The 26,994-nt window shown below is 47.4% G+C and overlaps 1 protein-coding gene across 2 annotated transcripts in view; it reads left to right on the top strand.

Annotated features, from left to right (window-relative positions):
• The window catches only part of Cables1 (Cdk5 and Abl enzyme substrate 1), a 110,511-nt gene that overhangs the window by 38,139 nt on the left and 45,378 nt on the right, over positions 1-26,994 (top strand). For both annotated transcript variants that reach the window (XM_021150771.3, XM_021150772.3), the window contains exons 2-3: positions 9,683-9,754; positions 15,730-15,822. In XM_021150771.3, the coding sequence (XP_021006430.1) occupies positions 9,683-9,754; positions 15,730-15,822 (165 nt within the window). The remainder of the gene's footprint in view (positions 1-9,682; positions 9,755-15,729; positions 15,823-26,994) is intronic.

The raw sequence follows: 26,994 nt of genomic DNA on the forward strand, positions 1-26,994 counted from the left end.
CCAAAGTCCTGCTCTGGCTTCCAGGTTTGCAAGCCTTTTTGATTGAGCTTTTAAAGTCTTTGATTCTGTTAAGGAGCCTGGAGTTGCAGGCTTCCCTAGTTTGTAAGGTAAAGGGAGGGGTTTGCTTTATCTAGCCCCACCTTTCCTCATTGAGCCGTAGGAGACTTTCAAAGAGTGGGTTCTGGGCCTTGTGAAACAGGATGGAGACTCAGACATCCAATACTGCTCACGGATTATAGAGAGAGGAGAAGTTTGGGGATACCCCTCTGCCTAATGAAGTTCTGTAGCTAGCTAGCCTGATTGAGTATCTTCTGTTTTCTGAGTCTGGTCCCTTCCCAGGAGTACCCAGGAGTGGATGGCACAGCCCTTCTCTAGCCAGATGTGGTGGTTTGAATGAGAACAGCTCCCGTGGATACATATGCTTGAATGCTTGGCTCTCAATTGGTTTCCCACCTGGGAAGGATTAAGAGGGGTGGCCTTCTGGGAGGAGGTGTGTCACTGGGGGTCAATTTGGGTGTTCTCAAAAGCCCATGCCATTCACCGGAGCTCTTTGCCTGATCCTTGTGGGCCAATACATGACCTCTCAGCTCCTGCTCAGGTCCATGCCTGCCTCCTGCTGCCATGGTCCCTGCACACAGTCCTGAACTCACCCTCTGAAACTGTAAGCTCCAAATAAACTGATTCTTCTGTAAGTTGCCTTGGTTGTGGTGTCTTATCAGAGTAATGGACCATTAACCAAGGCAGAAGATGTCTGCCGAGTCTTATTTAGTCTTGTGGGGCCGTGGGGGGGGGGGAGATTTCTCAGTGGACATATGACAAAACTCTAAGACAGTTTTGAACACACACTAAAATTCATTTAGTTTATTTCTCATTATAATAACCATCTGAACAGATGTGATCATCATGCCCTCAGCTTGTCACTCACTTATGTAATTAGCTAAGGTCTTTGCCCTCACTTCTCACACCTGGTGAAGAGATGTCTGTGCCCTCCAGGAGCGCAAGCTCATAGCCAGGAATGTTGTGTCAGTGGGTTCCGTGCAGGAAGACAGGACCTCAAGGCAGAAAGTGTCCGACCCAGCTTCTTCCCAAGGTCCTGACCTGTCCACCAAGCTGGTGTTTTGTTTTCAGAGAGAACAGACTTGGTTCTTGTTCTTCTGTCCTTTGTGTGTGCACGTGTGTGACATACTTAGATACCCCATTCCTGCTTGTACTAGAAACTCACCGGGTTCTCCTTAGCCTCAGTTCTCCAGGCTAAATGGCCTGCTTTCCTTTGCCCGTTGACCTTTGTAAGGTCTCCATGCAAGGATGAATGAGACAGACCACTGCTCAGGGGCTGGTTACAATCACTTCCAGTCCATGTGTGCTGATACAGGAGAGTAAAGGAATTAACTGGAGTGTCACTCACCCTTGACCAGAGCAGGATGTTGGAGGTGACCTTCTTTAGTGGGATCAACTGTCCTGCTCATTAGAATCCCCTGGTGGTTTAAAAAAAAAATCCTTTCAGCCAAGCCCAGACAAGACTCTTTGGAGGCAGGCCCAAGTGGCAGACTTTTCAAGGGACATTCCAGCCTGTAGATCAGCTCAAGTGTGTTGGCTTAAGGTACCTTTCTCACAAGGACACAGGCCAAGGCCCAGCAGTCGACTTCTAGTACTTCTCAGCCTGGTCCTAACTCTTGGGCCCTGGATTTCCCCTCCTTGAGCAGTGCCCACTACCTTGATGTGTCTTTCTAAGAGAGGCTCTGAGCCACCCTGGCCACATATGGCTTCTGCCTTCCTCCTCACTCTCAAAAGACACTGTTGACCAGGATGGAGACAGCGGTCACTAGGAAACCTTTTAGAATGGTCAGGCCATGGACCCACTTGCCCCTGGAGAGTTACTTGGATGGATGGCAGCTGTTCCTGCCCTGGAAATGGGGCAATGGCTCTCTTGTGCTTAAGATGCTTTAGAGATGCCAGCCCTGGGTCCTCCTCTTGCAGATCTGCACCCTGGTCTTGTTGTCTACTGTGTAGTCATCTTCTCTTACCCACAGCTACTTCCTCTTAAGCCCTCAATGTATGCAAATGAATTTATTAGAACATGGCCACTCTGTCCATCTCTAAGTGCTTGGGGTCTACAGTGACTTCCCTGTAGATGAGCTGTGAGTGTGTAAGCATCAGTAGAGTAATTTGGTTCCTGTGTGTTCAGATGTGGAGATCTACTGTCATGGGTCACAGCTCCTTTCCTGCTCAGAGTCACTGTATTCAGTGTGCAGTGAGTAAGGTTTCAGGACACTAAGTGTGAACCACACTGGGGTCCATGTGGCTGGCATGGTAGGTCCTTGCTATAATTATTAGACAAGAAGAGAACCCGTAGGTGCATGCTCGGTATGTTAGTCATAAACATTTTGGTTTGCTGACTTCAGCATATAATGCTTCTGCTTGCACCTTGCTGCTCCATTACCGAATATCTGCGGTTGATAAAGTAGCATGCTATTTTGATCCAAGGCTAAGTATTCTTTCAAGTCTTGGCCAACTATGCCTATGATAAAGGGATGGTCCAGTAATGTGCTCAGCCTAGGAGACAATGCAGGGTGAAAGCAGCTGGCTAAGTTGGCTGCTGCCCCGGGCTACCTCATCCCCAGAGGCTTCCTAGGGAGAGAGGGTGGAGAAAAGGTGTTACTATGTTTCTTGGAAGGATCTAGCTCTGCTAGGGCCACGTGGTGATGATGAACACTGCACCGAGCTCATGGAGCAACCCTTCTGACAGCAAACAGCTCATCTTAGGAAGCACAAGACTTTGTGCTGGTTTGCCATGGCACCGTGTTACCGTTCCTTATAAGGGTAGTCGTGGTTGTTTCTAGGTTGTGTATCTCTATCTCAAAGAATATTTATAAACGAGGGACCATGCCCACTAATTTAAAGGAACAGGTGAACGTTCAAGTTTGAGATTTTTCTTTTCCCTTTAAAGAATTGACATGCTCAACTGTCTCTGATTCTGTCTGTGTCTGTCTCTCTGTATGTGTGTGTATCTATCTGTCTGTCTGTTTCAGTTATACTACTATAACAAACTACCAGAAGCTAGATGGCTTATAAAGAAGTGAGATTTGTTTTCTCACACAGAAGGCTGGAAGCCTGTAATCCACTCTGCTAACTTGGAGTTTATATTGGTGAGAGTCTTGTTCCAGGTTATAGGCAGCTGGCTTTTCCATGAGTCTTCATGTGGCAGAAAGGGAATGGGAGTGATTTCTTGGGGCCTCTTTATAAAGGCACCAGCCCATTCCTGAGGGCTCCTCCCTTGTGACCTAGTTGCCTCCCAGAGACACACTTCCTAATACCATTGCATTGAGTGTTAGACTTTCATTTAAGCAGAAAATATTTAATCCTCAATAGAACGCATGTGTGACTATACTTGTACACTTGTTCAGCTCACAAGGAAAATATCCACTGTGCTGATCTAAAAAAAGGGGGGGAGGGGGCAAGAAGTTCTTGCAACAGGTGTAGTGCCACTGGGATCTGCACTTTTGTGGACCAGCTGGGCTTTGTAGGGCGAGCACCTAGAACGTGGTGGAAGAGCCTGGAGGAGTGGGGAAGCTCCTGAGTTCAGGTGGCATTTGGCCACTCTTCCTCCTGCCCCTATGAAAGGTGTTCTCAAAAGATGAAGGAGCTTGGGGGATTTCAGTGGAATTCCCCAGTGGTTCTGTGGACCCCTGTTTGAAGGTCAAGCCTCTAAAGAACAGGAGTCAAGCACAGACCAGGCCAACAGTCATATTGGTTAAGCTGGAAGCTGGTGGGCAGATACCAGTATCTTCAGGGAATGAACCTGGCTGCAGCCTGAGTTGTGTCTGCTCCTGAGTAGTGGCCACAGAGCTTGCAGGGACTTGCTAAGGGTGACTTCAGGAGGGAGGGCAGTCCTCAAGGGGCACAGTGGTTGCATCATATTCAGCAAAACACCCTTCAGTGTTCACCCCAAAATGCTGTTTTACAAAGCAGGGCTCAGAGCATAGCAGGACTGGTTGAGACTTCTGGTATCTGTGACTTACATCTGCTTGAGGCTGTGTTGTATCTAGAGGCTGTTTAGGTGTGCACCCCTATTCATATTTTATTTCTAGCTTAAAAGCTTGGAATGAGTTCCTTTGTGATTCTGTTACCTCACTCAAGATGATACCCTCCAGGTCCATCCATTGGCTAGGAATTTCATAAATTCATTCTTTTTAATAGCTGAGTAGTACTCCATTGTGTAAATGTACCACATTTTCTATATCCATTCCTCTGTTGAGGGGCATCTGGGTTCTTTCCAGCTTCTGGCTATTATAAATAAGGCTGCTATGAATATAGTGGAGCATGTGTCCTTCTTACCGGTTGGGACATCTTCTGGATATATGCCCAGGAGAGGTATTGCAGGATCCTCTGGTAGTACTATGTCCAATTTTCTGAGGAACTGCCAGACTGATTTCCAGAGTGGTTGTACAAGCTTGTAATCCCACCAACAATGGAGGAGTGTTCCTCTTTCTCCACATCCTCGCCAGCATCTGCTGTCCCCTGAATTTTTGATCTTAGCCATTCTGACTGGTGTGAGGTGGAATCTCAGGGTTGTTTTGATTTGCATTTCCCTGATGATTAAGGATGTTGAACATTTTTTCAGGTGCTTCTCTGCCATTCGGTATTCCTCAGGTGAGAATTCTTTGTTCAGTTCTGAGCCCCATTTTTTAATGGGGTTATTTGATTTTCTGGAGTCCACCTTCTTGAGTTGAATACAATATGTATTCACTGATAAGTGGATATTAGCCCAAAACTTAGGATACCCAAGATATAAGATACAATTTGCTAAACGCATGAAACTCAAGAAGAATGAAGACCAAAGTGTGGACACTGTGCCCCTTCTTAGAATTGGGAACAAAACACCCATGGAAGGAGTTACAGAGACAAAGTTTGGAGCTGTGATGAAAGGATGGACCATCTAGAGACTGCCATATCCAGGGATCCATCCCATAATCAGCTTCCAAACGCTGACACCATTGCATACACTAGCAAGATTTTGCTGAAAGGACCCAGATATAGCTCTCTCTTGTGAAACTATGCCGGGGCCAAACAAACACAGAAGTGGATGCTCACTGTCAGCTATTGGATGGATCACAGGGCTCCCAATGGAGGAGCTAGAGAAAGTACCCAAGGAGTTAAAGAGATATGCAACCCTATAGGGGGAACAACATGATGAACTAACCAGTACCCCGGAGTTCTTGTCTGTAGCTGCATATGTATCGAAAGATGGCCTAGTCGGCCATCACTGGAAAGAGAGGCCCATTGGACTTGCAAACTTTATATGCCCCAATACAGGGAATGCCAGGGCCAAAAGGATGGGAATGGGTGGGTAGGGAAGTGGCGGGGGGGGGGGGTAATGGGGGACTGACTTTTGGGATAGCATTGGAAATGTAATTGAGGAAAATACGTAATTAAAAAAAAAAAAAAAAAAGCTTGGAATGGCACCAGAAATACACCACTCTTTTGCTGAAGAGATATGGCAACACGGCAGGGCATGGAGGTGGGATGGACACTAGTTTTATAGGTGGCGAGAGTATCAGCAAGTGTCTCTGCTTTTCAGGGAACCATGTTGAAGGCAAGCATGGATTTAGTTATATACAATGTGGGCTTTGGTGTGGAAGGAACGCATATCTTGATGGGCTAAGGCACAGTAGTGCCCTTTGGGGTGACTCAGCTAGTGAGGACTGGAGGACGAGCCACAGCTTATATAGTCAGCCTCTTTATTTTCATCTTAAAATATTTTTTATTATCTCCAATTGTGTGTATGTGTGGGGAGGTGTCTACAGAGGCTGGAGACTTCAGATATCCTTTAGTCTCATGTAAGAGCTAGAAACCAAATTCGGGCTGCAAGAGTAGTTTGCACTCCCGCTGGTGAGCCATCTTCCATCCCAACACCTCCAATTTTAGGGATAAGAAAAATGGAGGCTCAAGAATTAAGGAGCTTTCTAAGACTCTAAAGCCTAGGTGTGCCTCTTTGCATAATTATGAGCCTTGTGGATGAGATGCAGTGGGCTGGGGTGTGCTGTCATAATCCCAGCCTGGCATTCTGGACCAGCCAGACTTAGCACTCGTACAGGTTGAGGTTCATTTGTCAGCCTTTCTTTTAAAACTGTACAGGCTGGTTCTGTGTGTCAACTTGACACAAGCTGGACTTATCACAGAGAAAGGAGCTTCAGGTGAGGAAATGCCTCCATGAGATCCAACCGTAAGGCATTTTCTCAATTAGTAAGAGGACCTGTTGTGGGTGGTGCCATCCCTGGGATGGTAGTCTTGGGTTCTATAAGAAAGCAAGCTGAGCAAGTCAGGGGAAGCAAGCCAGTAAGTAACATCCCTCCATGGCCTCTGCATCAACTCCTGCTTCCTGAGCTGCTTGACTTCCTTTGGTGATCAACATCAATGTGGAAGTGTAAGCTGAATAAACCCTTTCCTCCTCAACTTGCTTCTTTGTCATGATGTTTGTGCAGGAATAGAAGCCCTGATTAAGACTAACTGGGATCTTGACACCGTATCTTAAGGGATGGTGCGCATGCTTAGAGCTGCAGGATGCTGTCATAGAGGCTTCCGCAAGCTGAGTTCCTGGAGTCAGTGTTTGGATGTTCCCCCAGTGAATTGGCTATTTCTAAAATAATTTCTGTACCTTGGGTTCCCAAGTAAGATGACTGCATCTCTGACAGTTGTGCCTGGCTGTTGATGACTTGGCCATATTATGTGGATAGAAGTTCAGTGCTAACCTAACCACACGATGAAGGTCCTATATGTCACCAAGACAGTGAGGGTCATCTTAGGAAATTAGTTAATGCAATTGGCAAATGAAGATCTGAGACAACTTAAGCTAAAACAGTTTATAGTTAAAGAAAAAGTAAAAAATTAGATGTACAATTAGGGGGAAGGTGTCTTTGTATATTCCATTAACAAGCATGGTAGGCCATGTGCCCAGCGACTGTGAATCCTTGTCCTAGTCAGACCCTTTGCCTGGGGAAAAACCGTGTGTAGTTCTCCTGAGGGGCAGCATCCAAGGCTGCCCTTCACATATGTGCGTCCACATACATATGTGGGCAGACTTTGGGACATAAATGATTAAGTATCTTCCCACTCAGGAAAAGAAGGGACTATAGGACAAAATTGAATATCCATCATTTCTTTCTTTCTTTTTTTTTGGTTTTGATTTTTTTTGAGACAGGTTTTCTCTGTATAGCCCTAGCTGTCCTGGAACTCACTTTGTAGACCAGGCTGGCCTCAAACTCCGAAGTCTGCCTGCCTCTGCCCCCTGAGTGCTGAGATTAAAAGCATGCGCCACCACCGCCTGGCTCCATCATTTCTAAGTTAACAAAATTTCCCTTCCTCCTCCCTCAAATCACTGGCAGTGAAGTGGACTTCGTTTAGATAGATTTATTTAAAGTTACCACCAACTCTTCCCAGCTGCATCTTACCAGATATTTTGAGTTAACTAGGACTGGTTCTTATTTCAGCCTGGCAAAAGAAACTACATTGAGGGTTTTGGGCAGGCGGTATGCAGCTCTTCAACAACCCAGAAAAGTTATTGTTCTGCATGACCACATTGAATATTCATTGTCTCTGGCCTCTGAGGATTCCCCTCAGAGAATCGTTTGTTTCCAGTTCTCTAGAAGTATCATGGGCTTCCAGGGCTAACTTTGTTAATAGTATTCGAGTGATCTTGGGGTTTTTAATGATAACGTTTGAGGGCAGGAGGAGAGAGCTCGGGTGGTGAAGCACTTGCCATGCAAGCAAGAGGACCTGGGTTCCAGACCCAAAATCTATGTCAAAAGCTGGGCAGGCTCATGGACCTGTGAGCCAGGTATTCATGACGTGGAGACAGGAAGATCCCTAGGGCCCGCTAGCATAGCTGGATCCATGAGCCTCCCTCTAATAAGACACCTCTGCCTGAAAAGAAAACAAAACAAGACAGTGTACAGTTCTCCTGAGCAACAGCATCCAAGGCTGACCTTCAACCTCCACATATGCACCCATGTACACCCAAGGACAGACACAGGTACCCAAGTGATAAAATATGCTTTCAAAACTGAATATTCATCAGTTCCTAGGGTCATATGATGAATATTTCAATTCTTAACAGTGCTCAGGAGCTTAACAGCTTAACTAATGCTCAGGAGATCTCTCAGTACCACAGTGACCCTGTGTGCTACAAGCAGCATCTCTCAGTACCCCAGTGACCCTGTGTGCTACAAGCAGCATCTCTCAGTACCCCAGTGACCCTGTGTGCTACAAGCAGCATCTCTCAGTACCCCAGTGACCCTGTGTGCTATAAGCAGCATCTCTCAGTACCCCAGTGACCCTGTGTGCTATAAGCAGCATCTCTCAGTACCCCAGTGACCCTGTGTGCTATAAGCAGCATCTCTCAGTACCCCAGTGACCCTGTGTTCTACAAGCAGCATCTCTCAGTACCCCAGTGACCCTGTGTGCTATAAGCAGCATCTCTCTGTACCCCAGTGACCCTGTGTGCTATAAGCAGCATCTCTCAGTACCCCAGTGACCCTGTGTGCTATAAGCAGCATCTCTCAGTACCCCAGTGACCCTGTGTGCTATAAGCAGCATCTCTCTGTACCCCAGTGACCCTGTGTGCTATAAGCAGCATCTCTCTGTACCCCAGTGACCCTGTGTGCTGTAAGCAGCATCTTGTAATTTCTTGTCATGTGGAGGCAACTGAGGCTTGAAACAGGTCATCCGCTTGTGCAATCACTACAGAGTCCCTGTCCCGGAGGGGTGTGGTCAAGATGCAGGCAAGCAAGATGAGCCTGGCGTCACTGAAGAGAGCTGTGGTCTAAATTTGTGTTTCATTTTAATTTTATGTATTATTATTATTATGAGCAGGTAGGGCAGGGGCATAAGTGCCACCAAGGACATGTGGCTGTTAGAGTACAAATCTGTGGAGCCCATTCTCCCATCAGGGGCGGACGACCTTGAGCCCACCAAGCCATCTCACCCCCTCCCCTTTCTTCCTTTTCACGTTGCTTCATGTATATAAGTGTATGCATATACATATATATTCCTAAATACATAAGTGGAGTCTGCTTGGTCTATAAAGTGCAATGTATACATATGTCTTCAGGTCTGGCTACTTGGTATTGGATACCAGTCCGTGTTCTCCTCTCTGGGGAAGACATTTCTCCCACCTTCCTGCATTCTTTAGTTCCCTATAGTTCTTTGTGTAGGTAGAGTTGAGACCTTCCCCCACATACACACACACACATATTTATTGGGGTTATGTTATGGCAGTCATGGTGGTGAGACCGTCATGGTGGTGAGACCGTGGGTGGAGCTTCTGAAGTTTCTAGGAGACAGTCTCACAGCAGACTCCCTGATGGTCTGGCTCTCACAATCTTTCTGTCCCCTCTCCCACAATTTTCCCTGAGCTTTAGTGTGTGGGGTGTTTTTTGTATCCATTGGAACTGGGCTCCACAGTTGAGCATTTGATTGGTTGTGACTTGCTGTGGTGACCTCTGTCTGAGGCAGAGAGAAGTTTCTTTGGAGAGGCGTGAGAACCACACTTCCCTGTAGGGCTAAGGACAGATGTTTAGAGTGTAGTTAGGGACTATACTGGTTTCTTCTCGTGATAGTCACAGATTTACACAGTCGTTTGATCAGTTTTATTGTACACTATTAACCTCCGGTTTTTGGTCTCTAGACGTCGCCTCATCTCCCAGAGATCATCTTTGGAGACCCTGGAAGATATTGAAGAGAATGCCCCTCTCCGGAGGTAAGTTTTCCATGCTTCATGTATGCGTATGTTATAAGAGCTGTTAGTACACAGATGGTTTTTTAATTCTTTTTCTTTTCCTTTCTTTTTTATTAGATATTTTCTTTCTTTACATTTCAAATGTTATCCCCGTTCCTGGTTCCCCCTCTGAGAAACCCCCTCCCCTTACCGCCTACCTCTTCCCCTGCTCACCACCCCCACTCTCACTTCCTGGCCCTGGCATTCCCCACACTGGGGCATAGAGCCTTCACAGGACCAAGGGCCTCTCCTCCCATTGATGACCGACCAGGCCATCCTCTGCTACATATACAGCTAGAGCCATGAGTTCCTCCATGTGTACTCTTTGGTTGGTGGATTAGTTCCTGGGAGCTCTGATTATAATTCTTGATCTTCCTAATTAAATTTTAAAAATAAACATTTGATTCCCAAGGACAAAGAATTGTCATTGTTGAACCCCAACTCTCAAGACATGTGAAACCTAGGACGGACACGACCCACTGATATACTGGAGCAGGGCAGTCTGCCTGCAGATTTGGTGGCTGTTTTTCTTGTGGTTGCCTTTGTGGTTGGTACCAGGAAGGCACTGTCAAGCTAAGCCTCTGGGCAAGCTAAGCATCTTGCCCAGCCACCCTTTGCATCTTGAAAGTGGCTGTTTATGGAAGCAAGGCCCATATTAACCCTGGCATTACACAGCACTTAAGATCTTAGGCCTTACTCTCAGCAGGGAAAGCAACCAGATCTGCTTAGGAGGCGACCATGACGTCATTCCCTAGCTAGTTGCTGGGGCAACCTGGTGAAGATCATTGCAGAGGCTCCCTTGGGTTTGAAAGCATTCCATTCCATTTTCCCTACTGGATTAGAAAAGTGCTGGCCAGACACATTTTTGGGATGACAGCGATTGCCGGAGACTGGCAGGTTTGCCTCCCTTAGTCCTGCCCTCTCCGTTGGCCCACATCTGTGCAGAGGTCCAGCCGGGCGTTCCTTGTGAAGGAGAAAATGTGCGTGTTGGGTCTTCTCCCCACAACTCTAAGCTGGCAAGGGAAAGACGTGTGGTTCAGACCTTTGAAAGCAGGAGGCGGCAGATGTTTGGGCTTCACAAGGACTGTGAAGCAGACGGCAGACAAGAAGGCCCGGGGGAGGCTGGAAGCTCCTGTAGACTGGCATCAGCTCTTCCCAAACCTGCATCTGTGCCCCATCTGCTTGGCTGCATTCCAAGACATAGCTCCCCCACCCCCACCCCCACCCCCACCCCCAGCCCCAGCCCGGGAAGTGTCACTGGAGGGCAGAATGGTATCCTGAGACAGTTCCTTGCCAGTCTGAGAAGCCCTAGATGTCAGGTGATTGTGAATCTAGTTACGGACATCATCAGGAAGGGCAGGGTTGGACAGGCTGGTCTCTACTTTTGAAGTCTGTCCTGAAAGCTCCAAAGGACGTAGTCTCTGAGGCCATTTCCCCAGTAGGCGCCACACTTTAGTTCAATTAAAGCACAAGGCAAGGAACTGGCTTTAGTCCAAGTAATATGAGCGTGGAGGAGGGAAAACAATGCTTTCAGGTGGCAAGAAGTGGCTTTGGCCTTAGAGCAGTAAAGTCATCTGTACGGGAGCCTCTCCTCCCCCACCTCCACCCACTGTATCTGAGCCTCCCCTCCCCCCACCTCCAACCCTTTCCCCACCTGCAGCAGACAGGGACAGACAGCAAGGACAGAGGGCAGTGAAGGCTATCTTTCAGGTGCTTTCAGAAGCCAGTGTTTGCAGTTGTGTGGCAACCAGGGGTTCAAGACAGAGCTGTTGTGTCCCTAGGAGGTTAGGGGGCTAAGGGAGACTTAAGTGCTCTGTTACACTGCAGCCTCTTCTTAGAATTTACCCTGACTGGCAGCTAATTCTGCTTCAACTGACTTCCCCCAAATCTTGGTGACAGTATAGTCCTGAATTTCAAAGGAAACTTGTGTAAATGTAACATCTAAAAGCAACCTTAAATCAAGATAATTTTAGAAGTCTTTATTTCTCCAAACAAACTTAAAGAACAAAACAATAAACAAAATTAAAAACAAACAAACAAACAAAATGAAACAACTTCTCGGGCCAATGAGCTGCTGCGTGAGTAAGGGCACCCACTACCAGTCCTGATGGTCTGCATCTGATCCCTGGGACCTACGGGGCTGTCCTGGATCTCCACACAGATGCTGTGTGGCCCATGTGTGCCCCCCCCTGTAATCAGTATGTATGCGCATATGTACATACAAGCAAAAAAGCAGCAGCAACAAACAAAGGCGTTCATATTTACTTAGAAATGTCTTGTTCCTAGGAAATGAGCTGATTAAAAGGTGCTGGTTGGGAAAGTAGGACTCAGTCGGCATCAGATAAGCCTCGCCTCTTCCACCTGTAAAACTGGAGGGCCCAAATAAGCTGATCTTGGGAGATTTATTTTTTTTAAGCCTATAACAGAAGTCCCAGTAATGGCATGGAAATGTTCTGGGAACTGTGGGTTTGGGAGGGCCTGAGCCTAGCTTGCTTTTAAGGTTAGCATGTAAAACAGTTGCCTCCAAGGTGCCTATTAAAACTTTAGCATAATTTAAGCGTATCCTCTAATCAGTGCTAACAAGGAAGAGCTAATCTGTCATTGAATTAGTTTTTAATTTAATTCTATCCCAATTTACTTTTGCATGATGCAAAGTGTATGCTTTTAAGTGGGTATTTACATGGTAAGGCAGGCAGCTTTGTGAGTTGCTCCTTTGCCTAACCTGATGTCACCTGAGGCCCCATATTCCAGTTTCCTTGGCAATTGTTGCTAACAGTGCTCTGAAAGCTTCGACTCCCTAGTGTTTTGGTTGAATGCTGTTTTAAAAACAGCACCACCACCCGCTTGCTGGGTGAACCTCAGGTTAATGGGGCATCCTTGTGCCGGCATCCTGTTAATACCATTCTCTCAAACAGCACCTGCACACCCAGAACTCCAACAATGGGGGTATTTGCTGAGGAGTTTGCTGCCTGCCTGGTGGCCACTGGCAGGACATTAGGACATCTTTCCCAGTTCCCTGGAGCAGGTGTGGTTGGCCTGCTGGGGCCTTGGCAGTGGGTGTTGGAGCTTCCACTGTTAAAATCATTATTTCCATCATGTCCTTACCCAGCTATCACTCAGCTGCCTGTGGCCTTTTTGCTGCCCTCCAGCCTACATGGCAGCCCAAAGAATGAGGATCCTTCTGTGCAGACATGGGGGGAGGAGCCTGAGGCCCCCCTTTGTTCTGTTACCACCTCCTTAACTTGGGAAAAGGATCCAGGGCTTATCTGATGACAGGCTGGAGAGCTCACCTCCTGAGGCCCTCTAGCTCTTGGCCTGCTTCTTCTCAGACTGGCTGAAGCAAGCTCTGGTTTGGGAGTGGGGCCCTACCCAGAACCCTCTGTTTATTTATGCTTTAAGTATCCCTTTCTAAGCAGCAACCTCATGCTTCTAGAACCTTCTGATAGGACCGTAGTGATGTGATTTAGAAAACCAGGGATATGTTTTATATAGGGTGGTATGGTGGGGTAGGAGGAGTTGCCTCAGTGGGCCCATGCTGAGGTGTTCCTCCGCACTCCCCCAGGTACCAGACATACTTAAAGGCGTAGTATAGAATGGGTGTGGTACAGAATAGAGTTTATTTAGGAACATGGGAAGGGGAGTTGAGAAGGCAGAGAAAGAGGGAACAGAGGAAGACAGAGAAAGAGAAAAGAGGCGAGAAGAGGCTGGCCAGGAACATGTGGAGAGAGAGGGGAGGAGGGGAGAGATGGAGAAAGGGATGAGAGAGGGAAGGGGGTCAGAGAGAGAAAAGGGGCAGAGAGTCAGAGAGAGAGGGAGAGGCCAAACAGTCCTTTTATAGCAAGCCAGGCCTTCCTAGCTGTTTCTAGGTAACTGTTGGGCGGAGCTTAGAAGGAATGACAACCTGTTGAAAACTTAGGTAGACCTAGATTCTGGAAACAGCATAGGGGCAATTTGGGGTTCTGGGTTTGTGTTCCTCATGAGCCCCAGAACTAGGAAGTCTGAAGACTAAAGAGTAGGACGGAGTGAGCGGGGCAAACTCCTTTTCTGCCTGTTCTTCAGGCAGAGCTCTGCAAGGCTTCTAAACAAACAAACAAACAAACAAACAGACAAACAAACCAAAAAACTAAAAACCCTCCGTTTAGAGCTATAAATTCAGAGCCTTTAATAAAAGCTGCTGTTTTAAGAAAATGTAGGTACTCCCCCACACACACACCTTGCTCACAGCACTTGAAGTTTGCATGTGACTCTGTATACATTTGTGTGTTAAGTACATTCATTCCAATGGGTTACTTGGCAGTTTATGAAACACACCCATAAATGTATATAATCACTTAATTTTCACAGTTATTAATGACAGTGGGGATTGCAAGTATTGGTAATAACTTAGTTGAGAGCGTTGCATGACCTATAAGGCCAGGCGTCATAAATCAAGGTTATACTAATCTCCAAGTTGAAGGCTGGGAGGGGCGTGGCCCCTGCTGAAGCTTCCAAGCCCATGGTAATGGATGGGGAGGAGAAATGGCGCTTCTCTGCTCTGGACACAGCCTGTGGAAGGGCCTCACTAGTAAATATCACCAGAGTACACGTCTGCCTTGGTTTGGGCTCGCATTATTCAAATTAGGTAGTGTCTTATTTTTAAAAAATATATTGTGATCTCTACTCTACGAATGGGCTTCCAGAAAAGCTAGTGATTGATAGAAGGGTTGGTTGGGGTAGATGGAGATGGCCTCTCTGGAAATTGCCCTGGGGGAGGAGTAAAGACTGGGGTTGCTCTGTATAGCTAGAACCCTCCTTGTTCCCCAGTCTAGTTCCCACATGTGCCTCACCCCCACCCACTACAACTTTACCTCCTGTGGAGCTATCCCCCCACTCCTCTGCCCCTCGGCCCCCTCCACCCCCTCTGCTCCCTGCACTGCAGCCTTAAGACAGAACTGACTGAATTCCGATGACGTCCCACCCACATCCACACCCAGAGCTCCGTGCGGCTTTGGGAACCTGCACGGTGCTTTTCCAGACCTTGAGTTTGGAAGTGTCCGGTTCCAGGCATTCACATACGATAGTGGAAGCCTATTCACATCCTATAGTCAGGAAGGACTTAAGTAGAAGGTCAAGAAAGGACAAAACTCCAGCCCCTTTGCGGTGGGATTTTCGGCTTTGGTAGTGGTGTCTGTGTGGTTTTGTCATTTTGTAGGATTTACCAGGTTATTTCAGTAGTCCTTGTCCACAGTAAGCTCTCGTCATCTCCTGGTCTGTGGGAAGCACGGGGCAAGCACGGGGCAACGCTGCCTCATCCCAGGCAATTTTTTTTTTTTTTTAAATTCAGGTCACTTTGGTTCAATAGATGTTTACTTATTAAAATTTATTCTGAAGTAATAAAATAAAGCAGCAACTAGTTAGGTCCTGATTCTCATTCAGATTTAAGTTGTGACTTCCCAAGTGGAGTCTGGATTGGGGCAGTTGTCCAAGGTTTTCAGGCCAAATTCCCACTGCAGAGGAAAAATGACTCAGGGCTGTTTTGAAAGTGAAATTTGCATATCTGTTCAGCTCTAAGTCTCTTCATGTTGCCGCCTTCAGTTCTCTTTGCCTGTGTTGACTTCGAGTCTTTCTTTTGGATGACAACAAAGACTGATGATGTCCTTGGGATCCATTTAGGTTATATTGTTGTAATGGAGGAAAGAGTTTTCATTAGCTAGCTTTTTAGAGACTCATAAAATATTATCAGAATTATTGAGGACGTTGTCTGTTGTTGGGTTTTAAAGCTTCCTTGCGCTGGCCAGGCTGTATGTGTTTATTAGCACCCACCCCACTCACTCCTGCAGCCTCTGGGTGACTCAAGCCACTTGTCTACTCTTTCCTTCCTGTCTTTGTGTGGAGATGTCTCAGTTGTCCAGTGGCGGCTGATAGTATTTTTTAAATGACCTTTTTTGTTTGTTCATTTTCTTTTTTTTCTTTTTCAGATGTCGAACACTCTCAGGTTCTCCCAGACCAAAGAATTTCAAGAAAATTCATTTTATCAAGAATATGCGACAGCACGATACCAAGAACGGCAGGTACTACTGCAGCACAGAGCTGCTGAGGCTGCTGGGGACAGGGCAGAGGGAGGAGGTGACCAGGAAGGCAGGTACCACTCCAGCACAGAGCTGCCAGGGCCCCGGGAAGGAGGCCAGAGTTGAGCAGGGATAAACCTAAGCTTTCAAAGCAGATAGCACCCACCCCAGACATCTCCACCCGACATCTCTGGAATCACCCAAAGGAATCTAGAGAATCCATGTTCTAAAGGCCTCGTGAGAGGCTTGGACCGGCCAGAACTATGTGTTGGATAGGCCCAAGTACATCTTAAAGAAAACAGTGTCCAGACAAACAGTTGCTTTCGTGTGGTTTTCAGCTTTGTTGGACTTGGTTTCCTTGTTCACAAGCTCTGTCTGGGCTGGGCAGTAAAGGCTGGCAGGAATGTGCCTGAGCTTGGTTTTGGCTGTGTTGTAGGTAAGTCTTTAGGAGGGCAGACTCTGGACTTTGGCTCCTTCTGGGTCTGTTGGAAAGCTTTCTCCATCCATTCACTGAGTAACAATTATGGTTGAGAGAGTACAACAACCTAGATAATAGGTCTCTGCAGAGGGTGAGATTGGAGGAGTTGCCCGCACGCCTGTGATAGGATGGCTGACGTCCATTCGTCTGAGGCCTGTGATGTCCACTGATGCTCTCCCCGCCCCTTAGGGATGGCTCCTCTTAGCTGACATGCCATCCCAAAGCAGAGGGCCAGGCCCACCGCCTTTGATTTGATTTCTAGAAGGCTGCATGATCTCACTAACACTCCAATTCTTACGAAATGAAATTGCTAAGCAGGTTCTCAGAGAGGCTCAATAAAGCCCAGCATTCCTGTGATTCTGAGGGTAGAAAATGCATTTTACATCTTGTGGAATATCACTAAGGAGTGCGTTTTTAAAGGCCTACTTTCTTAAGGCTTATACCTGTTTTTTTGAGCCTTATCAGGAGAAGGAGCATAGTTTTATAACGATTATGATGGTTCCAGAACAGCACAGTTGAGGTAGCAAATACTGTCTGCAGACTTAGAGTGGATGCTCCCACCACAGCTCCCCAGCCAGGGTCACTCATCACTCTGTCCTCCCTGGCTCCCTGTCACTTCAGTGTGCCACATTCATCTAATCACCATTTTTGTTTTCTTTGAGCCTGTTTCTACTGTAATTTTTAGTCTTTATTTAATTTTGATGTTTTGTCCTGTTGTTTGTTTGTTTCTTTTTTTGAGACAGGGTTTCTCTGTATAGCCCTGGCTGTCCTGGAACTCACTTTGTAGACTAGGCTGGCCTCAAACTCAGAAATCCGCCTGCCTCTGCCTCCTAAGTGCTGGGATTAATGTCCTGTTATTTTTTAACCATAACATAAACACAAAAAGGCTACAGTTACCCCCAAAAAATCAATGGCAAAGCCAAAGAGGCTAATCTAATTAATAGGATTCCACTTCCAGCCCTGACCATTCAAGCACAGTATTGTAGGTTCCCGGATGTGGTTAGGCATCAAGAGGGCATAGCGTAGCTAATAGATGATCTAATGTACAGTGTGGAGCTGCCCCCAACCCCCACCTCAGAACCAGAGGAACATTTATAGTCCAGGGAGACTGCAGGATCAGAAGTTCTTATCGTGAGTGATGAGCTAGTGTCAGGAGACTCAGCTTCCCTGAAGATCTGAGATGGGTGGTAATGGTGAACATCAGAGCTGTAAGAACCACAGGCTGTAGGCATGCTTGCTCTACCTGCCCAGCTGAGCCCAGCAAAAGGCCCGAGGTTCCTTGTCTCCCCAGGATTTATCAGTAAGAGTGGATGGATTGTCCTTATGTGAAACAAAACTGGAAAGGAATGTAGGAAGAAAATTGGATTTCTGAGGTAGGAGAGGGAAACTGGTTGGGGGTTGAGGAATGGGAGGAGGTGGGCTGACCCTTCAGAAATCAGAGCAGCACCTTTGCCTGGCTACAGGGAGCACAGCAGAGTAGATGTACCCAGATATGGAGGTAAGCTGCAGGCCCAGCCTACTGGGTTGAGGGATCTCTAGTCATGTGCTTTGAGGGAGGGATCTGTATGGTGGCTGAGGTTTCTGGTGCTCCTGCCTCAGGAGAAGGATGAGTGTTTGACTCAGGCCCCCAGCCTCCCACCTGAGCTATATTGATCACTGTCCCAGCATGGATGCATGGTATGTGCCTGCTCATTGCTGCACATATTTCCCAGACCTCCTAGTGACTTCCCGCAAGTGCGCAGCCTAGTTTCTCAGTCTACAGACTGAGCCCTTGCCAATAAGACTAAGCTAGCAATAAGTTTGAAACATAATTTTGAAACAGAAATGAGAGAAAGGCACCCCAAAACTGAGAAGTGTATACAGTGGAGCCAGTATTGTAGTATCAGAAAACAAAGCAGCCACAACAGACGAGCATAAGACCTGAGCTGATCTCATAGAGCATCCAGTGCCGCTGAGGAACAGCGCCCCTCTGTGACACCGAGGGACCTAGCTGGCCTGGGAGGGACTCGGAAGCACCTTGGATAGAAGCATGAGATTACCATGATGGCTTCACATTTGAATTCTGACAAATTCTGTGAGAGGTTTTTGTGTAAGGCAAAAGTGCAGAAGAAAACAGAGCTGAGCCTCTTCTTGCAACTGTTCAGGCTAAAAAGGACTGTCCCCTGACACAGGTCACAGGCCAGCCTCTGAGAGGGGAGGAAGCCATGAGCCCTCACCTGACCCCGCAGGTGCTTGTCCCTGGAAGGTGGGTGAACTGTGAGGAGGCCTGTTGTTCTAGTCTCTCTCACATAGGAGAAAGTTTTGTGCTTCAGCCCTGGGCAAGAGGGGGTCTTTTTGGGTTTAGAATAGGAAGAACCCCAGACTAAAGTGTGGACTCCTGCGGCAGGTATTATGTTGCCAAGAAGTTGGTAAGAAGTTGGTAAAGCTGCAACTATGAGAAGGTGGAACTGAGTGCTTTGTGGGTGCCAGGCTTGAAGAGATGAATGTTTTGTTTTATTAACTCAAGCTGAACAGGTAACCCGGAATGGCTGCACACAGCTTAATCCCAGCATCCAGGAGGCAGAGGCAGGTGGATGGATCTCTTTGAGTTCCAGGCCAGTCAGGGCAACATAAAACCTCAAAAACCAAGAACTTCATAGCTAGCTGTATGTGGTGATGCATGCCTGTAATCTCAGCATTAGGGAGGGAGGGTGAGAGATTCACAAGTTTGAGGCCAGCCTGAGCTATGTAGGAGTCCCTGTCACAAAGACCAAGGACTGCAAATATGGCTTATTGGTATAGTGTTTGCCTAGCATATATGAGGCCCTGAGTTTGAGGCCCAGCACTGGGAAAAAAAATAATAACCCCCATTATTTGTTGAACACAAGACTTTGGAATGAGTTGTCCTCAGCTCGAAAAATCAAGGAATGAAAAGAGTAAGAAATCCAAATACTCAGGGTGGGGCTGGAGCTTAGCTCTAGAACACTTGACTAACACATATGGCCATGACTGCAAAGAGCAGAAAAGGAACCCAAAATGAGGTTTATATGGAGGCCATCACTCTTTTGTTTGCGATAAGCGGAATAATGTCTGGCCACCAGGGTGTCTGTCCCCTACCTCGACAGTTGCATCACAGACAGCCGCGTCACAGACGGCCAAGTCACAGACAGATGCATCACAGACAGCTCATCTCCATCACAGACAGCTCATCTCCATCACAGCTCCATCACAGACAGCTCAGCTCCATCACAGACAGCTCAGCTCCATCACAGACAGCTCAGCTCCATCACAGACAGCCGCGTCACAGACAGCTCTGTCACAGACAGCCTCGTCACAGATAGCCTCGTCACAGACAGCTCAGCTCCATCACAGACATCTGCGTCACAGACAGCTCAGCTCCATCACAGACAGCTCATCTCCATCACAGACAGCTCATCTCCATCACAGCTCCATCACAGACAGCTCAGCTCCATCACAGACAGCTCAGCTCCATCACAGACAGCCTCGTCACAGACAGCTCTGTCACAGACAGCCTCGTCACAGACAGCCCTGTCACAGACAGCTCAGCTCCATCACAGACAGCTGCGTCACAGACAGCTCAGCTCCATCACAGACAGCTGCGTCACAGACAGCTCAGCTCCATCACAGACAGCTGCGTCACAGACAGCTCAGCTCCATCACAGACAGCTCATCTCCATCACAGACAGCTCATCTCCATCACAGCTCCATCACAGACAGCTCAGCTCCATCACAGACAGCTCAGCTCCATCACAGACAGCTCATCTCCATCACAGACAGCCGCGTCACAGACAGCTCTGTCACAGACAGCCTCGTCACAGACAGCCCTGTCACAGACAGCTCAGCTCCATCACAGACAGCTGCGTCACAGACAGCTCAGCTCCATCACAGACAGCTGCGTCACAGACAGCTCAGCTCCATCACAGACAGCTCAGCTCCATCACAGACAGCCTCGTCACAGACAGCCTCGTCACAGACAGCCTCTTCACAGACAGCCTCGTCACAGACAGCTCTGTCACAGACAGCTCAGCTCCATCACAGACAGCTCTGTCACAGACAGCTCAGCTCCATCACAGACAGCTCATCTCCATCACAGACAGCCGCGTCACAGACAGCTCTGTCACAGACAGCTCAGCTCCATCACAGACAGCTGCATCACAGACAGCCGCATCACAGACAGCCGCGTCACAGACAGCCTCGTCACAGACAGCCTCGTCACAGACAGCTCTGTCACAGACAGCCTCGTCACAGAAAGCTCTGTCACAGACAGCTCATCTCCATCACAGACAACTCATCTCCATCACAGACAGCCGCGTCACAGAAAGCTCTGTCATAGACAGCTCATCTCCATCACAGACAGCCTCATCACAGAAAGCTCTGTCACAGACAGCTCAGCTCCATCACAGACAGCTGCGTCACAGACAGCTGCGTCACAGACAGCTGCATCACAGACAGCTGCATCACAGACAGCTGCATCATAGACAGCTGCATCACAGACAGCTCATCTCCATCACAGACAGCCTCATCACAGACAGCTCTGTCACAGACAGCTCAGCACCATCACAGACAGCCTCGTCACAGAAAGCTCTGTCACAGACAGCTCAGCTCCATCACAGACAGCTGCATCACAGGAGGCTTTGACACTGCTATTAAGCCCTCCTTCAAATTGGAGGTGATGACCTTTACAATCAAAGTCTTTCAGGGTGGAAGAGGGGAGTAGGATGATGAGATGTGACATTCATTTGCTTTGGTTGGCTTTGGAGGTGAAATTGGGCCAAAAGTCAAGCAGCTATAAAAGACCATCAAACCAGTTCTCCCCAGAGGTTCCTGAGGAAACTAGCTCTGTGAAACCTGCAGACTGTTAGAGTCCTGACTGCTGGAATCAAAGACAATAAATTTGTGTTGCTTTAAGCCACCGACAGTTACCAAGGGCGCTAAGAGAAGAATGCACTGGGTAATCCCAGTTAGAGCAAGCATTGAAAGGAAGGAGGTGGTGTTACACACAGCCAGGTCTGACTGTGGAGCGCATCCTCTTCACTCTGAGAACAGTGGGAGCTGGCAGTCCACGCACTGCACCACAGCAGGTCACAGCAGAGTGGGTGAAAGTCACAGCTACCCTAACCATTTCAGTGAGCTCCAGGTTTGGTGAGAAACCCTGCTCAGAAGATAAGGTGGGGAGTGACTGAGACAGACAGCTTCTGGCCTCTACAGGTGTACACACATCACACGGTCCAAGAAGAAAAGCAGAAGAAAGAGGAGGAGGAAAACTGGGACTCTTGCACATGCTAAATGGAACTGTGAAATGATCTTCTTGCTATGGGAAACAAACACAAGTTGCTCACAACAGCAGCTCACCAAGGAGTTGTAATAGACGACAAGGTATATACTTAGAGGAATTAAAAAGGATCTAACAGGCATGTACACCAGTACAAGGCATGTACACCAGTACAGCTTTCTTCATGGTAAGCAAGAACTGGAAAGAACCAGTCCAGGGAAGAGTAGAAAATCAAGCATGGTTATTTATACACACAAAGAGCCATCCAGCCATGATGGGAAGCCACACTGGCACACGATGCAACCATCATGAACCTTAGAGAAGCTGTGGTGTGAACAGTGAGCCAGACACAAAGGTCAGATGCTATAGAGCCATTTTGTATGAAATGTGTAACGAATCAAGACAAACAGAAAATGAGCATAGTGGGGGTTCCAGGGAAAGGGTGCAAGGTTTGGGGTGATGGAGAAGGTGTGATGTGTGCACACATGATGACTGGACCCAATCACCCCAAGGTGTACTGACAAACTGTCTAATGGCATGTTTTACCTTTTACGTATATTTTGCTAAAATAAAACACTATCAACAGGGACAGGGCTTTAAAAGCCATTCTCAGAAGATGGGAAGGGATAATGAACATGTCGGGGTTGACGGCACAAGGTCAGTGAAGGTCACCGCCAACCTACTTACAGCCTCTTCAAATAGAACTGGAAAGCATAGAAACAAAGCAGTGTGCCAGCCACACAGTAGGTGCTCACTCACCCTGAATTCTAAGTGAAGTTGCATCTGCAGGAATAGATCCTGGGGATGGAAAGAATTAGCAAGATGAAGTGATCTCTGGTCGGCACACCACAAAGACTTTTTTTTTAAGTTTTAAGTCTAATGCCAGGCAAATGCCTTAAAGTCAAAAGGAGTCTATGGCAGAGAGTAAATTTTAATTACCAACCCAACAAGCCTCAGGCTGCTTGCTGGCAGAGATGAGGAACAGATGGGGGGCGGGGGCTTTAGAAGAGAGGTTGCTAGCCGTCCATATGAGTCCACCGAGGAGAAGTCTTTTTAAATTAGCTTCATTTCCTCATTGATGGAATAACTAGGTTAGTAAATTAAGAGACTGCTGTAGACATTACATTTCTTGATTTCAGCAAAATGTTAGGCTGTTCTTCATTAAGCAGATCCCAGTGGATAGAATGGAAGGAGGGCTGAGCTGGTAGAGCCTGAGACTGGACAATGGCTTCGGTCTGCTGGCTGATCCCTCAGCCAAAGGGGACTGGAGTAGAATAGGGTGTGACGGAGCGTGGTTTCCGCCATGTAGAACAGAGAATGTCTGGTACAGGTGGGAACCAAGGTGTGATTGCTCTGTCAGACGGAAGTGCTGGGCCTGGTTCACTAAGATTTAACTTATCAAGAATAAATGTGATTTAGATTGACTATCAGTTAGGGTACAGCAGAGATGTGATCAGCATTAAGATGGCCAGAATGGCCAGGTGTGGTGGCACATGCCTTTAATCCCAGCACTTGGGAGACAGAGGCAGGCGGATTTCTGAGTTCGAGGCCAGCCTGGTCTACAGAGTGAGTTCCAGGACAGCCAGGACTACACAGAGAAACCCTGTCTCGAAAAACCAAAAAAAAAAAAAAGAGGCCAGAATGTGGACTTAAGCATAGTGTGGCTAAGTTAACGTGCCCTGGTGGAAAGCTAACCGTGAGACATCCATGGCTTTTGTACCCAATTATAGTCACATGGTTAGTGTCAGAAGTGTCATGTCCTACTTAGGATGGTAGGATTGCAACAGCGTGGCCCCTTAGTGGTTGGCTACCTGGAAGAAGCCGCCACATGTGCTGGGATTCCAGCTGCACTTGTAGCATTCTGCTTGTTTTCTTTTTCATGGTCCTTAGTCTGTTCTGGACTTTGTTTTGATCACCTTGTTCTTATGTGTTTACTTAAACTTGTTTTTCTCAATCCTTGATCATTCACTAATCATTTTTTAAAGATGGGAGTAAGAGTGCTTGTATGATAAACATGAGAGCCTGGGTCAATCCCCGGAACCCATGTAAAATTCATGTATGGTTATTCCTAGCTACACTCCCAACGCTGTGGGGGAGAGACCTCAGTGACTGGCGCCTACTCAAACAGAGGGTCTCTGGTACAGTGAGATACCCTTTATCCCTCAAGGGAATAAAGCCAAGAGTGCTAATGACATTTGACATCCTGTGTTCTTGGCATATACATTCTATGCTCACATGCATGCACACACACACACAGAATGGGGGCTCAGTGGAGATCTTTCCCACTCTTTCCCGTGACATGCTATCTTACAGTGTAGAGCTTTCCACTCCCGCCACTCCCTTCAGTAGATGAAATACGTTTTACAGCCAGGTGATGGCATTGAAATTCCACCTCCCTTTTCTAGCTAGCAGCTTATTGACTACATGCGTGCAGTGGTGAATGTATACAGGCCCTTCAGTGAGTCCTGCGGGCACCTGTTCTGTGTGGGTCTTAGAGAACGCATCCATGAACAAAACAATGGTCCTGCTTCCAAGAGTCAGAGACTGAGAGAGACAGATGATGAATGAGTTGGTTCATGCAGGAGATACAGGATAGAAAAGCTGAAGGCACAAACTGGTGAGCAGGAGAACATGGAGTGATGCCGAGGGCCTGCGGAAGTCCTGCAGTGGAGGTGTGCAGGCTGTAAGGGAACCAGCCCTGTGACACTCTGGGAGGATGGGAGGATGGAGGGCCGAACATCCAGGGTGTATTTGAGGAACTGCAGGAAAGACATTGAGTCAGGGCAGAGTGAAAAAGGAGACAGGAAGAGGGACTGAACCCTGAGCAACTGGGGGTACAGCACAGACACTCAGGCCAACCGCAAATGAAGGACAAAGCATTGTGGGACACTTAGGCTAACTTTTGTAGTAAACTACAGAATGGATACATATGGTCTCTTTAGAATTCACTTTGATGCAAAGTTAAAAAAATGACTCAAGGTTGTAAAAAGCCATGCACAAACATGGTGGCAGACCTTTGTGGAGAAAGAGAGGTGGCCAGCTGCCCTGTGCTATGCGACCTGAACACCCTGGGGTGGGTTGGTTGCCAAGAGGAGCCTCCAATCATCGCTAGTTCCAGTCTTCACCAAGAGTGTGCTGTGCACAAGGGGAGAAAGCTGAACCTAAGTCTGTCATCAGGCATAGATACATTGGGGATAATGTGCTCACAGAGCCTCTGAGGAGCAAGGCTACCTGGGGCCTCCCTGAGAGCTCATTGCTGGGCAGGTGGACCTGAACCATCAGTGACAGGCTCCCCATGCTGAGCATGAAAATTGAAGGCAGCCAGTGGCTGACCAGACACTTGTCACCGGCAGTTCTGTTAGGAAAGCTGAGCTCTTCCCTCTTGGTACTTTGGAGCACTGAGCTGGCTGGCTGTGAATGCCTACCTGGTACCTGGGAGAGCTGCTGCCTGAAAATGTCACCTCCCAGACTCATTTCCTGGTGAACATGTGAGGAGCTGCTGCCTCCTGTGGGAGGAGCTGCCAAAGCCATGTAAAGGCCTCTGGATGGTAGGGGTAAGGAATGAAGCTGTTGTCTTCTGTCTAGCGTGTGAACTCCAAGAAGAAAAAAAAAAAAGACAGGATTTCAGCTCCTTTTGTCAGCTTTTTTTTTATTTTCTTTGATTTAAATTTTATTGCATTATGATGAGAAAAGATACATAATTTCTAATTTATCTGGATTTGTTAACATTTAAAAACATATTTTGAGTAAATAGACTTACATCACATTCTTCTTTCCCTTTTGTACCCCAACTCCTCCCGAAGAGCCCTCCCCCCCTTCAAAACCTGTGATACCTTTTGGGTTTTTTGTTGTTGTTGTTGTTGTTGTTGTTGTTTTTGTCAGCTTCTTAAAGTAAGCTGACAGGAAGACCGGAGCTGAAATGATGCTATGACTTCTTTTTTTTTTTTTTTTTTTTTTTTTCTCGAGACAGGGTTTCTCTGTATAGCCCTGGCTGTCCTGGAACTCACTTTGTAGACCAGGCTGGCCTCGAACTCAGAAATCCGCCTGCCTCTGCCTCCCGAGTGCTGGGATTAAAGGCATGTACCACCACGCCCAGTTCTGTGACTTCTTTTGGACCAGAAATATTTAGAGGGAAAGGGGCAGCAGGGTCAGAAGGACATGAAGACCTGGCTTGTGACCTCTTCACCCGTAATCCCTCAGACTAATACAGTTTGAGTTAGAGGAAATGGCACATTTCAGAAACTACACTCGATCGATCAAACCACCTCAAAGCAGACAGGTGCTGTCACCCTTCTTTGTGGAACAAGAGCACGTGCAGGTTTATTCACTTAGCTCTTCTCAGAGTTCAGTGTTCATGACTAGACAGGGTCTCACTGTGACACGGGGCCTGTGCGTGCTGTCTTCAGTGAAGTCCAGGGAGACAGTGAGTGAGCTCCACAGGACACCCCAGAAGCCCCCCTGCACTACCCTGGCTCCCTGGGTGCTGTTTTCCTGCGTCCACCTCCAGTGCTAATGAGGGAGGAAAGACCCTTGCTGACAGGCTGTGGCCAGAATGCAGATGGCTACGGGATCAACCCCCACATGCACTAGGCTTACAATGATTTAAAAAAACAAAAACAAACCCCAAGAGTTGTATTCTTTTATTTATTTTTTGTTTAGCACGTAGGTCCTCTGTGGTGAGGACAGGATGCCTGCAGTCCCATTGCTTAAGGCAGGCAGATCATCAAGCCCCATGTCCCCAGCTTGTCTTTAAAACTTCCTCAACACACAAACCCCTTCAGAAGCCCGACACAGAGATGCACGCCTACTTGCCAGGGTAAGGGAGGAGGAGGAGGATCGTTGGAGACAGCTTGGGCAACATGGCAGGACCCTGTCCCCAATGAACACAACCAGGCTATTAAAAAAAGCACAGAAGCCACACTAGCCTTCCCTCTGTGTGTGTGTGTGTGTGTGTGTGTGTGTGTGTGTGTGTGTATGAATGTGTGTGAGTGTGTATGAATGTGTGTGAGTATATAAGTGCACATGTGGGTGAATAAGTGTGACTTGTGTGAATGTGTGTGTTAGTGTGACTGTGTATGGATGAGTGTGTGAGTGTGACTATATGTGAGTATGAGTATGTGACTGAGTATATGTGAGCGAGTGTGACTGTGTATGAGTGTGTATGAGTATTACTGTGTGACTGTGTGTGAGTGTGACTGTATGTGAGTGTATGTGTGACTATGTATGAGAATGTATGAGTGTGACTGTGTGTGTGTATGTATGAGTGTGAGTGAGTGTGTGAGTGACTGTGTATGTGAGCATGAGTGTGTGACTGTGACTATATGTGAGTGAGTGTGACTGTGTATGAGTGTGTATGAGTGTGACTTGTGTGACTGTGTGTGAGTGTATGTGTGACTATGTATGAGAATGTATGAGTGTGACTGTG

This window comes from Mus caroli, unplaced genomic scaffold (assembly GCF_978045245.1).
Source record: "Mus caroli unplaced genomic scaffold, Mus_caroli_1 scaffold_19, whole genome shotgun sequence".
NCBI lineage: Eukaryota > Metazoa > Chordata > Mammalia > Rodentia > Muridae > Mus > Mus caroli.